Genomic DNA, 17,297 nt, shown 5'->3' with positions numbered 1-17,297 from the left:
AAAAAAAAAAAAAAAAAGATCATTGGGATTTTGATAAGGATTATGTTGACTCTGTTGACCACTTTGGGTAGTATTGATACCTCAACAATATTAAATATTTCAATTCATGACCCTGGGAAGTCCTTTTCATATTGTTCTAAATTGTTTGTGTGGAGAAACACAACTGATTTCTCTGTGTTGATTTTGCATACTGCAACTTTATTGAATTTATTATTCTGGCAGTTTTTTTTTTTCTTTTTAGTGTGAATGTTTGGAGTTTTCTACATATAAGGTCATGTTATCTGTGAAGAGTTAATTTTATTTTTCCTTCTCAATTTGAATACCTTTATTTCTTTTTCTTGCCTTATTTAGCCCTGGCTAAAACTTTTAATAGTGTGTTGAATGAAAGTGATGAAAATGACATCCTTCTCTTGTTCTTGATCTTAGAGGAAATGCCTTCAATCCTTCACTATTGAATATGATGTTAGTGGTGGGGTTTTTATATGTGGCTTTTATTAGGTTTGAGTAGTTCCTTTCTATTTTTAGTTTGTTGTATATTTTTATTATAAAAGTGTGTTGAGTTTTGTCAGATGCTTCCTCTGTGTCAATTGAGATGATCATGTGTTTTCCCCTGCTTCATTGTGTTAATGCATTACATTGATTGATTTTTATATGTCAAAGCATTCTTGTATTTTGGGAATAAATCCCATTTGGTCATCGTCTATAATGCTTTTTATATGGTAGGGGATTCTGATTACTGGTTTTTCATTGAGGATAAATTACTTTTTTCCTAATTTCTAAAATTTTGTTAACATGCAGGTAAAATTTACCGTCTTAACCATCTTAGATATACAGTAGTTTTAAACACATTCACAAATGTTCAATATCACTAATCAAAATGCAAATCAAATACAGTGAGATATACTACCTGACAGCCATTAGCCATTATGATGGGTACTGTAAAAAACAAAAAACAAAAAAACCCAGAAAATAGCAAGTGTTGGTGAAGATGTGGAAAAATTGGAATTAAGCCTTGTGCACTCTTGGTAGGAATATAAAATGACATAGTTGCTACAGAAAACAGTATGGCAGTTCCTCAAAAAATTAAAAATAGAATTACCATATGATCCAGCAATTCCACTTATGGCTATAAACCCAAAAGAATGGAAAACAGGTCTCGAAGAGATATTTGTGTACCCATGTTTATAGCGGCAGAGGGCGTTATGCTAAGTGAAATAAGCTGGGTATAAAAAGACAAATACCATGCGATTCTACTTATGTGAGATACTGAGAGTAGCAAAAATTATAGAGAGAGTACAATGGTGATTTCCAGGGACTGGGGGAGGAGAGAATGGGGGAGTTATTGTTTAATGAGTACAGAGTTTCAGCATTAGTAGACCATTTACTTGTAATGGAACTCAGTATGGAAAGTTTTAATTCTCCTATCTTGCTATTTCTTTTGTTGTTTTGCTTTTTCTTTCCTGTTTTACTCCATTTTCTGCTGCTATAACAGAATACCACAGACTGGGTAATTATGAAGAGAAGAAATTTATTTCTCACGGTTCCAGAGGGTCAGAAGTACAATAACATGGCTTTGGTATCTAACTAGGGCCTTCCTGCTGCATCATAACATGGTGGAAGGGCAAGTAAGCATGTGAGATAGAGAGAGGCTGGGAGATAAACTTCATCTTTCTTCAGGATTCTGCTCCCAAGATAACTAACCCATTCCTGTGATAACAGCATTAATCTATTCATGAGGGAAAAATACTCATAATCTAATCACCCTTTGAAAGTCCCACCTCTTAACACTGTCACAATGGCAATTACATTTCAACATAAGTTTTGGAGGGACATTCAAATCATAGCACTTCCTTTTAAATGAATTGCATTTTTTAAATGATTCTGTTTTCTGCATTATTAGTTTATCACCTATATTGTGGGTGGCAACCCACCCAGGTACCAAGGCAAGAGACTGAGGGCACAAGCTGTTCCAGTATAATAAAGAAAATTTATCGAATAAGAATAGTTATACTAGAAATAGATTGCAGATATGATTATATATGAATATCATTAATTATTTGTAGTATTACTCTTTATTCCAATATTATAATAATTTTTGTTTTATAATTATAACCTAGGAAAAACCAGGCCATACAGAGATAGGAGCTGAAGGGACACAGTGAGAAGTGACCAGAAGACCAGTGTGAGCCCTCTGTTATGCCTGGACAGGGCCACTAGAGGGCGCCCTGGTCTAGCGGTAACGCCAGTGCCTGCGAAGGCGCCGTTACCTAGTGGACCTTGGTCTAGCAATAGCCTCAGTGCCTGGGGAAGGCACCCGGTTACTTAACAGACCAGGAAAGGGAGTCTCCCTTTCCCTGGGGGAGTTAGAGAAGACTCTACTCCACCACCTCTTGTGGAAGGCCTGACTAATGTCAGGCCTGTCCGCAGCCTGACTGTCTCCCTGTGATGCTGTGCTTCAGTGGTCATGCTCCTGGTTCGCTTTCGTGTTCCACCCTGTACACCTGTCTCTGCCTTTTACATAACAGTAGCAGAATTAGTGAAAGTACTAAAAGTCTTTGAAATGCATAGAATAAATAATGGTGTAAGCTGTCCTCTCTCTGTCTCTGCCTTGGCTGCCAAACAGGGAAGGGCCCCCTGTCTGGTGGACACGTGACTCACGTGACCTTACCTATCATTGGAGATGGCTCACACTCCTTACCCTGCCCCCTTGTCTTGTATCCAATAAATAACAGTGCAGCTAGGTATTTGGGGCCACTACCAGTCTCTGTGCCTTGGTGGTAGTGGTCCTCTGGGCCCAGCTATCTTTTCTTCTATCTCTTTGTCTTGTGTCTTTATTTCTATAATCTCTTATCTCTGCACATGAGGAGAAAAAACCCACAGACCCTGTAGGGCTGGACCCTGCACTATATGACTGTGTTTTTGTTTTTAAGTGGTTGCTGTAAGGTTTAAGATGTGTACCTTTAACTTCTTTCTTTCTACCTTCAATAATATATACCACTTTATGCATATTGTAAGACCCATACAATTTTATGCTTTCATGTACCCAGTTTTGTCTCTATGCTGGTTTTGTCATATACTTTACATTCGTTACAAGGGTCACAACACATGGTTTATTTTTTTTTTTCCCTTAAAGGGTTTTTTAAAACAATGAAAACATTTTAAAGATATTTTGTCTTTCTACACATTTACCATTTCTGTCCGTTGCTCTTTTCTTTGGTAAAGATCAAGTTCCTGCATGGTGTGTCTTTTAGTTCAGGTTAGCTGATGATAAAGTGTTTTAGTTTTAGTTTGTCAGAATTTTTTTTTTTTTAACTTTTTAAGGATATTTTCTCTGAATGCATGTTTCTATGTTGAAAGATTTTTACATTTTTTGTTTAGTGTTTTAAGGACATCATTTCTTTGTCAATTACCTACTATACTATCTATAGTCTATAGCAATGTTTTTTATGTCATGTATCTTTTCTCTATCTACTTTTAAGCCTTTTCCTTTTTTTTTTTTTTTCCTATTTTTATTTTAGGTTAAGGAGGTGCATGTGCAGGCTTCTTACATGGGTAAATTGTGTGTCACTGAGGCTTGGTGTATGAAAGACCCCATCACCCAAGTAATGAGCATAGTACCCTATAGGTAGCCTTCCAACTTATTTCCTCCTCCCACCTTTCTCCCTTAAGCAGTCCCCAGTGTCTCTTATTCCCATCTTTGTGTCCATGTGTAGTCAGTGTTTAGCTCCCACTTATAAGTAAGAACATGTGATATTTGGTTTTCTGTTGCTGCCCTAGTTTGCTTAGAATGATGGCCTCTAGATGCATCCATATTGCTGCAGAGGACATTATTTCATTCTTTTTATGGCTGTGTAATATTCCATCATGTATATCTACCACATTTTCTGTATCCAGTTCTGTGTTAATGGACCTCTTTGTTGATTCCATGTCTTTGCTATTGTGAATAGTGCTGCAATGAACAAACGAGCGCATGTGTCTATGTGAAGTAATAGTAGTTCAACTCAGTTCTTTGAAGAATCTCCGAACTGTTTTCCACAGTGGCTGGACTAGTTTACATTCCTACCAACAGTGTATATGTATTTTATTTTCTCTGCAACCTTGCCAGCAGTGGTTGTTTTTTGACTTTTTAATGGTAGCCATTCTGTTATGAGATGGTATCAAATTGTGGTTTTGATTTGCATTTCTCTAATTTTTAGTGATAATGAGCATTTTTTTCATGTATTTGTTGACCATTTATATGTCTTCTTTTGAGAAATGTTTGTTCATGTCATTTGCCTGTTCTTTAATGAGGTTATTTGTTTTTTGCTTGCTGATTTGTTTAAATTCCTTACAGATTCTTGATAGTAGACCTTTGTTGGATGTACAGTTGACAAATATTTTTTCCCATTCCATAGGTTGTCTGTGTACCCTGTTTATAGTTTCTTTTGCTGTGTACAAGCTCTTTAGTTTAATTGGGTCCCACTTGTTATTTTTGTTTTTTGTTACAGTTGCTCTTGAGGACTTGGTCATAAATTGTTTGCCAAGGCTAGTCCCAAGAAGGGCATTTCCTAGGTTTTCTTTATTGTTCTAGATGTTACATTAAAGTCTTTAATTCTTCTTGAGTTAATGTTTGCATATGATGACTGGAGGGGGTCCAGTTTCAGTCTTCTGCATATTGGTTAGCCAGTTATCCCAGCATCATTTATTGAATAGGAAGTCCTTTCCTCATTGTTTGTTATTGTCAAGTATGTCAAAGATCAGGTGTTTGTAGTTGTGTCATTTATTTCTAGGTTCTTTATCCTGTCCCATTTGTCCATGAGTCTGTTTTTGTACCCAGTACTCATTGTTGTGTGTGACTATTTTTGTACCAGTGCCATTCTGTTTTGGTTATAGTAGCCTTGTAGTACAGTTTGAAGTTGGGCAGCTTTTTTTTTGTTTGTTTGTTTGTTTGTTTTTTGCTTAGGATTGTATTGGTGATATGGGCTCATTTTTGGTTCCATATGAATTTTAGAATAGTTTTTTTTTTTCTAATTCTGTGAAGAATAACATTGATAGTTTGATAGGAATAGTGTTGAATCTGTAAATTGCTTTGGATAGTGTGACCATTTTAATGATATTGGTTCTTGCTATCTGTGGGCATGGAACGTTTCCATTTGTTTGTGTTGTCTCTGATTTCTTTGAGCAGTGTTTTGTAATTCTTATTGCAGAAAGCTTTCGCCTCCTTGTTAAGCTGTATTCCTAGGTATTTTATTCTTTTTGTGGCCATTGTAAATGGGTTTGCATTCTTGATTTGAGTCTGGGTGCTATTGGCATATAGAAATGCAACTGATTTTTATACATTGATTTTGTACGCTGAAACTTTACTGAATTTGTTTATTGGTTCCAATAATAACCAATTCTGGTGGAGTCTGTGGGGTTTTCTCGATGTAGAATGATATCATCGGCAAAGAGAGATAGTTTGACTTTTTTTTTTTTATTTGGATGTCATATGTTTCTTTCTCTTGCATAATTCCTCTGTCAAAGACTTCTAGTACTATGTTGAATATAAGTAGTGAAAGTGGGCATCGTTGTCTTGTTCCAGTTATCAAGGAGAATGCTTCAGCTTTTGCCTGTTGAGTATGATGTTGGCTATAGGTTTGTTATAGATGGCTCTTATTATTATTTTTGTTTTTGAGACAGTCTTACTCTGTCACACAGGCTGGAGCACAATGACACAATCATAGTTCAATATAACCTTGAACTCCTGGGTTCAAGGGATCCTTCTGCTTCAGTCTCCTGAGTAGCTGACACTACAGGTGGACACCACCAACTCTGGCTAATTTTTAAATTCTTTGTAGAGATGAGATCTTGGTTGCGCAAGCTGGTCTCGAACTCCTAGTCTCAAGCAATCCTCCTTGTTTGGCCTCCCAAAGTGCTGTGATTACAGCCCTGAGTCACTCTGCCCAGCACAATGGCTCTTATTATTTTGAGGTATGTTCCTTAGTTACCTAATTTGTGGAGAGTTTTTAACATGAAGGAATGTTGAATTTTATTGAAGGCCTTTTCTGCATCTATTGAGATGATTATGTGGTTTTGTTGTTAATTCTGTTTATGTGGTGAATCACATGTATTGATTTGCATATGTTGAACCAACATTGTGTCCCAGGGATAAAGACCAGTTGATTATACTGAATTAACTTTTTGATGTGCTGCTGGATTAGTTTGCTAGTATTTTGTTGAAGATTTTCTCATCTACATGTATCAGGAATATTGGCATGAAGTTTTTTTGTTGTTGTTGCATCATTGCCAGATTTTGACATCAAGATGATGCTGGTCTTTGTACAAAGAAGTAGGGAGAATTTCCTCCTCCTTGGTATTTATGGAACAGTTTCGGTAGGATTGCTACCAGTTCTTCTTCATATGTCTTATAGAATTTGGCTGTGAATATATCTGGTCTAGAATGTTTTTTGGTTAAGAGGTTTTTTTTATTAATGATTCAGTTTCAAAACTTTTTATTTCACCCCCTTCCTGGTTCAGTCTTTGGAGACTGCTTCTAGGAATGTATCCATTTCCTCTAGATTTTCTAATTTGTATGCATAGAGATGTTCGTAGTCGTTTCTGAGAATCTTTTGTATTTCTGTGGGATTGGTTGTAATATCATATTTGTAATTTCTGATTGTGCCAGTTTGGATCTTCTCTCGTTTTTGTTAATCTGGCTAGCAGTCTATCAACCTTTTTTTTTTTCCTTCTTTTTTGAGACAGAGTCTCGCTGTGTCTCCCAGGCTGGAGTAGTGCAGTTATGCAATCTCGGCTCACTGCAGCCTTCACCTCCAGAGTTCAAGCAATTCTTGTGCCTCAGCTTCCCAAGTAGCTGGGATTGCAAGCCTGTGCCACCACATGTGGCTCATTTTGGCATTTTTGGTAGAGACAAGAGTTTCACCATGTTGGCCAGAGTGTTCTCAAATTCCTGACCAGAAGTGATCTGCCCACCTTGTCTTCCCAAAGTGTTGGGATTACAGGCATGAGCTACCGTGCCTGGTCCACAGTCTATCAATCTTGTTTATTCTTTCAAAGAACCATCTTTTGGTTCCATTGATCTTTTATTTGGATTTTGGCATCTCAATTTCACTTAGTTCTCTGATTTTAGTTATTTCTTTTCCTTTGCTAGCTTCAGGGTTAGTTCTTTTTATTCTTGTTCTTCTAGGTGCAATGTTAGATTGTTAATTTGATAACTTTTTTTTTTTTTTTTTTTGAGATGGAGTCTCACTCTATCATCTAGGCCAGGGTGCAGTGGTGCAGTCTTGGTTCATTGCAACCTCTGCTTCTGGGGTTCAAGTAATTCTCCTGCCTCAGCCTCCTGAGTAGCTGGAACTACAGGCACGCACCACCATGCCATGCCCAGCTGACTTTTTTTGTATTTTTAGTAGAGACAAGGTGTCACCATCTTGGCCAGGCTGGTCTTGAACTCCTGACCTCAAGTGATCTGACCACCTTGGCCTCTCAAGGAGCTGGGATTACAGGCATGAGCCACCACACCCAGCCAATTTGAGAACTTTCTAACTTCTTGATGTGTAGATGGTTAGCACTAAAAACTTTCCTCTTATCACTGTGTTAGCAGCATCTAAAAGATGTATGTTATGTCTCTCTTTTCATTAATTTCAAATAATTTTTTGATTTCTGCCTTGATTTCATTGTTCACCCAGAAGTTATTCAGGAGTAAGTTTTAAAATTTCCATGTAATTGTGTGGTTTTGAGAGATCTTGCTATTGATTTCTGTTTTTACTGCACTGTGGTCCAAATGTGTGCTTGGTATGATTTTGATTTTTTTGAATTAATTGAGACTTGCTCTATGGCCAAGCATGTGGTCAATCTTAGACTATGTTCTGTGTGCAGATGAGAAGAATGTATATTCTGTGGTTGTTGGGCAGAGGATTCTGCAAATGTTTATTAGGTCCAATTGATTGGGTGTTGAGTTTCAGTCCAGAATTTTTGTGTTATGTTTCTGCCTTGATGATTTGTCTAATGCTTTCAGTGGGGTGTTGAAGTGTCTCACTATTATCATGTTTGTCTAAGTCTTTTCATAGGTCAAGAAGAGCTTATTTTATAAATCTGGGTGCTCCAGTGTTGGGTATGTACATATTTAGGATAGCTAAGTCTTCTTGTTGAGTTGAATTCTTTATTATTATGTATGTCATGCCTTTCCTTGTGCTTCTTAATTGTTGTTGGTTTAAAGTCTGTTTTAGTTGACAGAAGAATAGCGACCTCTACTCTTTTTTGTTTTGTGTTTGCCTGAAAGATGTTTCTCTGTCTCTTTACTTTGAGCCTCTGGGTGTCATTACTTGTGAGATGGGTCCCTTGGAGACAGCAAACAGTTGAGTCTTGCTTCTTTATCCAACTTGCCACCCTATTCCTTTTAAGTGTGTCATTTAACCATTTTATATTCAGGGTCAATATTGATGTGTTAGGGTTTGATTTTGTCATCGTATTGTTAGGTGGTTGTTATGTAGACGTGATTGCATAGTTTATAGTGTCAGTGGAATATGTGTTTAAGTGTGCTTTGTGATGACAGGTATCATTTCTTCATTTCCATGTTTAGCACTCCCTTTAGGAGCTCTTGTAAGGCAGGTCTGGTAGTAATAAATCCCCTTAGCATTTGCATGTCTGAAAAGGACTTCATTTTTCCTTTGCTTATGAAGCAAAGGAAATTCTGGGTTGGAATTTCTTTTCTTTAAGGATATTGAAAATAGGCCCTATTCTCTTCTGGCTTGTGAGTTTTAAGCTGAAAGGTGTGCTGTTAGCTGAATGGGATTCTTTTTGTAAGTGCTCCTTTTCTCTAGCTGCATTTGTGATTTTTTTTCTTTTGCATAGTATGTCACAGAGGTTCTTTGAATTTCTTCAGTTTGCATGTTGACCTGTCTAATGAGGTTTGGAAAAGTTCTGTGGACTGTATCCTCAAATATTTTTCCAAGTTGATTGTTCTCTCTTCTTCTCTTTCTGGAATGTCAGAGTTGTATGTTTGGTCTCTTTACATAACCACATATTTCTTAGAAGTTTTGTTCATTTTCTCAATTATTATTTACCTCAGCTTGGAGGTGTTCTCACAGGAGAATGCCATGGGTGTAGGGTGCTGCAAGTGGGAGTGCTCCAGTGAGGAGGGCCCCACAGGCAGGGGGTGTTATAGCCAACATGATGGGGAGTGCTGCAAGCAAGGGGGCCACATGCAGGAAATGCTCCTGTGGTGACAACTGGGGCGCTTTTGGTGGGAAGTGCCCCAGTAAGGGGCACTGCAGGCAGGGGGCCATATGGGAAGGGGGTACAATCTGGTGGGAAGCACTCTGGTATTGGTAGTTGGGTTGCCTTGGGTGGGCAGCTCTGGTGAGGTGTACCACAGGAGGGGGGCATTCTGAGAGGGTGGCAGGGACTCAGCAGGTGGGAAGTTTTCTGAAGGGGTGGCAGCGAGGTCATAAGCAAACAAATTCTGGCAGGAGGCTGTCAGCAGAAGTGCTCTGGTGGGGCAGTGGGAGCTGCACTACTTGCAGTCATGGCCAGGCAGGGACTCTTAGAGGAGTGTTTTCTTTATTACTGATTTCAACAATTCGATTTTTTAATTATGATGTACCTAACATGGCTGGTGTGTGTTTTATCCTGTTTGGTTTTCAGTGAACTTTTTAGATCTATGAGTTTATTGTTTTCATCACATTTAGAAAAATGTGATTTGGCCATTATTTCTTCGTATGTATTTTTTTCTCTTCCCTCTTTCTACTGTGTTTTTTTTTTTTTGTATTATATCTTCAATTACACATACATTAGACTGCTGGTAATTTTCCGACCAGTCACTGAAGATCTATTCATTTTTTTCCCCAGCCTCTTTTTGGTAGATTCTATTACTATACCTTTAAAATCACTGATCTTTTCTTCTGTCTTATTTTATTTACTCTTAAGCCCATCCAATGAAGTTTTCATTGTTGGTGTTTTTTTTCTTTTATAGAAGTTCCATTTGGTTCTTCTTTTTTTGTATTTTTCTTTTCTAGTTGAATTTATGTTTTATTTTAAATACTTACACATAGTTTTAATAGCTGTTTAACACTCTGTTTGCTAGTTCATCATCTTTGTCATCTATGGCCCTGTTTCTCTTGTCTAAATTTTCAGATGGTTATGGTCACATTTTTCTGTCTTGACATGCCTTGTAGTTTTTGCTTAGATTCTGGACATTGTGATGTTGGTAGTTGTTGAGAGCCTGGATTTTGCTATTTTCCTTTAATGAGTATAAGACTTAGCTTTGGTCAACAGTTAATTTACTTTTGATCAATTTGACCCCTTCAAGACATGTATTCAAGCTTTGAAAGGAGTATCTAGCATAGCCTTTGTTCCAAATATTTTTTAGCCCTCTGGATTTCTACTCCTTGTCCTGAATGAATGTCCAAAGAGTTTTTAGTCTGCATGGTCTGATCTGGGTGGATTGTCTGTATACCCTTTATGAGTTCTGGGAATTGTTCAGCTTACAACTCTTTTTTGCTCAGCCTTGTTCTCCACAGTGACTCAAGGGAACTACTATGAGAGTTTCTGGAGCTTCTTTTCTATGCAGGTTCTTCTTTCTGAAACAGCCCCACAACTTCCAGTTGCATCAGCCTGCTTGAACTGTGAGACTGATATTCTCAACTCAGCTCTCTATGATCTCTGTCTGCATCATGGTTACAAGCAGAAAGCCATAGCTCACCTTTTTTTTTTTTTTTTTGCCTTCTCTCAGGGATAATAGTCTTGCATTATCTGTTATCCTGTGTCTTAAAACAGTTGTTTCTTACACATTGTCAAGATTGTTATTTGTTTTTATTTTTATTTTTTTATTTTATTATTTTTTTTTTGAGATGGAGTCTTGCTGTGTCGCCCAGGCTGGAGTGCAGTGGCACGATCTCGGCTCACTGCAAGCTCCGCCTCCCGGGTTTACGCCATTCTCCTAGCTCAGCCTCCTGAGTAGCTGGGACTACAGGCACCCGCCACCGCAGCCGGCTTATTTTTTGTATTTTTAGTAGAGACGGGGTTTCACCGTGGTCTCGATCTCCTGACCTTGTGATCCGCCTGCTTCGGCCTCCCAAAGTGCTGGGATTACAGGCTTGAGCCACCACGCCCGGCCTGTTATTTGTTTTTAAAGAGAGAGTAAGGATTGCTCATGTACCTTTATCAGATCCTGTAATATATTTTTAATTATATAATGTTATTGAGCTATGGTGTTATTTGCAATTCATGAACTTTTAAAGGAAATGATAGTGTAAGTTGAAATGATTTATAGCTGTTTGAATAGTCTTTGTTTATTATTTAAATTAAGGAAAGGGCCTCTTGATAATTGTATGCATTTGTCATTTTTAAAAATTAGGTTAATATCTTAAATATAGGCTTTAAAGAAATGTGGCATTCTTTAAAATATTCATACAGTTTAAATTATTTTTTGCTAAATAAACTGAATGTTGTGCTTGTCATTACTCTTAATTATCTTTATAAAATATACAGTGTTTATACGATTCAGGAACTCTGGAATATGCTTGAATTTGCACATGGTGATTTTTTTTTTTTTTTAACTTTGTCAGCTGCTATTATACATCATATTTTCATCATAATGGTTTCTGTAATGATAATGATTAAAATGCACAAAAAGTTTAAAGTTGAGATGTATTAAGTAACAACTAGTAAGACAGATGTATGTATATATTAATACCTCAAAACCAAAATAAATCAGAGGAATAGATAACTGAAGAGAGTCCTGAAGACTCCTTATGGGATTTTAGAAAGACTTTATCATGTGAGAAATTGCTTTTGCCAGAAGATTTTCTTTCCATTTTCATAATACATTGTTATCTCTCTAGCTTTATGAGATTTCAGGAAAAAAGAAAACTAAAATTAGTTGGATTTGGAAGCTTATTTTTAGTTAATGAATAATTTGTTGAATACTTTTTCAAAATATGAATTGTTTTGCAAAACAAAACAGGAAAATATAGTATAAGGAAAGTTAAGGAAATTTTAGTATAATTAAAAGAACCTCCATATTATATACTATAACAATCTGTTCTCTTTAAGTAGTTAGAAATCACCCTTATGTTAACTAATAAATTTTGTGTCTAAAAAATTTATTTTTGAAGATAATTTCCAGGTAATATTTGTCTCTCATAGCTTTATGCTTTAAAATGGAATTCTGTTACCAAAGTTTGTTATTTTTGAATTTGCTTCTTAAGAGGACTGTTTTCTCCTTAGGGGAACGGCTTGATAAATATTTCTGTAAGTTATATGTGAATATGTGTTTTGGTAATATGTGAGAAGAGTCTTTGCCTAATTATTGAAGCTAAGAATAATATTTTTTTTTGTGGTTTGAAATACTTTATGGAAGACCTTTTTTTTCCTATTTCTTGTAAGAATCTACTCAAATAGGTAGATTCCTATTACAATATAAATGCTGGAGATATATTTTTTATGTATAACTGCTCCTTTGTGACTGGATTTTTTCCACAGAGCTTATCAAAACACAATAGAAGCAATATTGGAACTGAAGGTGGACCACCTCCTTTTGTGCCTTTTGGACAGGTAATGACTTTTGTGTTGGCGGATGAATTTAGGAAAAAGTGTTTTTTGTTAGCATTCAAGCTGTGTTTCATTATGTGCTGAACTATTTATTAAGAGGTTATGGAGTTATTTGGAAATACGAAGTTCAAGGAATTTAATAATTTTGAGGTTTTTTTCCTTCACTGTAATTATATTGTTGATGTTTGCAAGAGCTGTTAACCCAAAGACTGAAGCAATTAAGAGCCATATCTGAAGAGTAACTTATAACTAATTAAAATAGGATGGGAGAGGGTTTTTTTAAAGAGAAATTCAAAAGTAAGAAGACAAAAATATGTCATAATTTCTCACTTGTTCATTAAAACATTAGAGGGGAGAGAAAATAAAGCCTCACAGAGTGATCAAAGTGCTGCTTTGAAGCATCTTCCCTTCTGACCAGTATCTTGTGACTTCACTTGTCTTCAGCATCAAATCGATTCTCAACAATCTTCTCCAGCCTGCTCTTGCTTTATCCCTGACAATTCTAAGAATAATTCATGTGGCAACTTGCTCTTCTCCTGATGATGCCATCAAAATTTAGCTATTGGTAATCTGTCTTGCATTTGCTCTTTAATTTTCTTCAAGAGTGCTGGGCTGGCTAAGAGTAGCAATGAGTTATGCACATAACAGGTAGGCAACAGATGTACATTTCCATAATAAGGTTTATTATGTGTCTATGTGTCTAAATTTTGGTATTTAGTAAGATCATTTGACTGTTACCCTCTTTAAAAGCCTTTTGCAAGATCTACTCTAACTTAAGTTTAAGTCATTTTGCATCAAACCTATTTTAAAGCATTTTAAAATAATGTTGATTTTTTTTTTTTTTTTTTTTTACTGAGTTTGGAAGAAGAGATAGCCAAGATAAAAGGAAGTATGAAGTCCTATGGTGTGATCCATGTTGATGGTTGATATTCTCCCAGTGTAATGAAAACCCCCATAGGGAAAACAGTGCAAACATTCTAATAACTTATATTTGAAAATAATAGTATATATGTAAAAATTTACCCTTAAACATTTTGGTGATAACATTTCTCTTCCAGAGAGACTTATGATCTAATTATTCTTAAGACTTTGAAGTGTATTTTATAGCTTCTTGAGGGTTAGAGAATATAATAAAGGGTATAATTTCAATAATATTATTTGGTTATAAAGTTCATTCTGAAAAAATTCTTATATAGCATCTTACAGCCTTGTACATGGGTTGAAGGTAGGTAATGCTGGCTGTGTATTGGCATCAACATGATATGTTTGTATTACTGAAATTTTTCTGTATTCGTGGAACACATTTCTTTGAGATCTTCTCATTTTCCCTATTAATGAGTTGGGAAAAAGTTCATTTTATATGATTTTACTGGTAAGATTGGACTGAAGATCAGAATCGAGGGCTTCTTTTAGGCAGTGATGCCTTTTTTTACTTTATGAGACAAAAGTATAAAACTTTGAAGCCTACAATGTAGGGGAAGGTATGTTTTAGAGTGTGGTTTATAAGTGCAGAGACATCTTTTTAAATGTTAATATAATTGTACTAACCAATCCACATAGGGATACTGTGGTATAATATGGGAATTAAGCTCTTAATTGCAAAACCAAATTTATATCTTATTGTGCATTATTCAAGACTGTTTGAAATCTAAAATTATTTATTACCCTAAAATGAAAGTTAGCTCTCTTGACCCATTGTATGTTTTAAATATGTGCCCTGCTTAGTTGACCCCATGTTTATATAGCTTTTAATTTTATTTATTAGTTATGTTTATTGAAAAGTTACTTTCCTGGTTTTCTACTTTTACTTTTAAATACATGGGATAGAATTTTATTTGTGTATGCTTTTAGCTATTGTAAAAGATACAAGATACTTTTGAAGAAGTATTATTTTCTAATGAAAACTTGAATCTCTTTTGGAACTACTAAGTTGACTTATTCTTACTTGTTTTACCAGAAGTGTGTATCTCATGTCCAAGTGGATAGCAGAGAACTTGATCGAAGAAAAACATTGCAAGTTACAATGCCTATCAAACCTACAAATGATAATGATGAATTTGAAAAGCAAAGGACGGCTGCTATTGCTGAAGTTGCAAAGAGCAAAGAAGTAAGAAATCAAATCATTACACATTTTTTATTTCTTATCATTATGTTCTATTTAGATTTTTTGTGATCGTTATTGTCTTTTCATATAAGCTAACTAATTCAACAAACGCTTAACCTTATTCTTCTTGCATATTCCGTAAGTGGGAATGCCCTGCCACTTTATGGGATCTTACATATTTTATTCATGTGTTCTGTTTCCAGATCTCCATGGTAGTTCTAATAAGTTACTCTTGCTGGCAAATTACCTTCCTTTTCTCCTTCTTCCTTTTTTTAAAACAATGTAGCAACTGAACACACTTTTTATTCTGGCAGGGAGTTTCCTATTATTAGATGGGCTAGTTGCCACTTTTTTGGAGATAATTTCCCCTTATTAATAGCAACTTATGAGAAATAGCAACTTCTGAGAGATGAATAAAAATCAGCGGCTCTGTCACTGGGTCAGGAATAACATTTTTGTCTTTATACTTAATTTTATTTAGCATATAGTAAAAAATAATTTTTATCTTTACATATGTGTATTTACACACACACAAATCCTCCCTTTTAACTGACAAATAGTAATTACACATATATATGAGGTACATGTGAATTTTGATACATGTATACAATGTGTAATGATCAAATCAGGGTAATTACTATATCCATCACCTCAAACATTTACCATCTTTGTGTTGAGAACATTGAAAACGCATCTAGCTATTTTGAAATATACAATAAATTATTGTTAATTATAATCACCCTAGTGTTTCATAGAATACTAGAACTTATTCCTCCTAACTGTAATTTAATTCCCATTAATCAACCTCTCCCACTCTCCCTTAACCTTCACCCTTCCCAGCCTCTAGTAACTACTGTGCTGCTCTTCTATGAGACAACTTTTTTATCTCTCACATATGAGTGAGAATATGCAGTATTTGTCTTTCTGTGGTTGGCTTATGTCACTTAATGTAATGTCCTTCAGGTTTATCCATGTTGCTGAGAATGGCAGGATTTCTTTCTTTTTTATAACTGAATAATAATCCATTATGTACAGGCAGTCAGCTCTCCATGTCTGTGGATTCAGCTCTTCATAACTATGGATTCAAGCAACAGTGGATCAGAAATATTTGTGGGGGGAAAAGGGATGGTTGCATCTATACTGAATGTGTACAAACTTTTTTTTTTTTGTCTTGTGATTATTTCCTAATGATATAGTATAACAGCTATTTATATAACATTTGTACCATATAAGGAATTTATAAGTAATCTAGAGATTATTTAAATATATAGGAATGGCAGGCACTATGGCTCATGCCTGTAACTCCAGCACTTTGGGAGGCTGAGGCGGGTGGATCACCTCAGCCTGACCAACATAGCAAAACCTGTCTCCACTGAAATTACAAAATTAGCTGGGTATGCTGATGCATGCATGTAATCCCAGCTACTCAAGAGGCAGAGGCAGGAGAATCGCTTGAACCCAGAAGGCAGAGGTTGCAGTGAGCCAAGATTGCACTATTGCACTCCAGCCTGGGCAACAAGAGTGAAACTCCATTTCAAAAAATAAAAATTAAAAAAAATAAAGTATACAAGAGGATGTGCATAGGTTATATACAAATACTATATCATTTTATGTAAGGGACTTGAGCATCCATGTTTTTTGTTATCTGCTAGGAGTGGGAGAGTGGTGGGAGTCCTAGAACCAATTCCTCACGGATAACAAAGGATGACTGTATAACACGTTTTCTTTATCCCTTCATCTGATAGTGGGCACTTAGGTTGATTTCATAACTTGTTTATTGTGACTAGTGCTGCAGTAAATATGGGAGTTATTTCTTTGACCTACTGCTTTCCTTTCCTTTGGATAAATACCCAGTAGTGGGATTGCTGAATCATATGCTAGTTCTATTTTTAGTTTTTTTGAGCAACCTTCATATTGTTTTCTGTAATGGCTGCACTAATTTACATTCCCACCAACAGTACATAAGAGTTCTTTCTTTAAATCCTCACCGGTATTTTTTTTTTTTTTTTTGTCCTTTTGATTACAGCAGTTTTAACTGGGTTGAGATAATACCTCATTTTGTTTTGATTTGCATCTCCCTGATGATGTTACTGAGACACCCAGGGTTCAGTCTAGATCCTGCTGCTCACTGCACAGTAAGCCAATCACTGAGACAATGAGTGTTGCCAGGAAAGAAGGCTTTAATTGGGTGCTGCTGCTGAACAGATGGGTGGTCAGTCTCAAATCCATCCCCCTGATGGGCTAAAATTAGGGTTTATATAGCAGAGAAGAAATCTATGTGCAGGAAAACAGGAAGGAAGGAGGGGTAAGGAAGCAATTATGATGAATGAGGGGTGTGGCATCTCATTGTCTGGATGTGGTGGTCTGGTGAATTTTAGTTCTTGATACTTGTTGAAAGGCCTAAGTGTCATTTCCTGAGGAAGGAACTCAGATAAAGATAGATCAAATGAAAGTTTCAGACTTTAAGATCAGAAGGGTCAATTTCTGTTTATACAAAAAAACGGTCTATGGGACTATTGGGCTGATTTCAATGATAAATGATGTTGAACATTTTTTCATATACCTATTGGCCGTTTGTATGGTCTTTTGAAAAGTGATATTCAAATCATTTGTCCATGTTTAAATTGGATTGTTTGGCTTTTTTTTTTTTTTTTTTTTTTTTTTTTTT

General features: G+C 35.9%; 1 protein-coding gene across 1 annotated transcript in view; it reads left to right on the top strand.

The window, feature by feature from the left end:
- The window catches only part of TDRD3 (tudor domain containing 3), a 152,083-nt gene that overhangs the window by 40,766 nt on the left and 94,020 nt on the right, over positions 1-17,297 (top strand). The window contains 2 exon segments of the mRNA XM_017892514.1: positions 12,457-12,528; positions 14,483-14,632. Of these exon segments, the coding sequence (XP_017748003.1) occupies positions 12,457-12,528; positions 14,483-14,632 (222 nt within the window).

This window comes from Rhinopithecus bieti, unplaced genomic scaffold (genome assembly GCF_001698545.2).
Source record: "Rhinopithecus bieti isolate Rb0 unplaced genomic scaffold, ASM169854v2 scaffold_21155, whole genome shotgun sequence".
In the NCBI taxonomy this organism is placed as follows: domain Eukaryota; kingdom Metazoa; phylum Chordata; class Mammalia; order Primates; family Cercopithecidae; genus Rhinopithecus; species Rhinopithecus bieti.
Note: the sequence above shows the minus strand (reverse complement) of the source record. Positions and strands in the feature narration are given on the sequence as shown.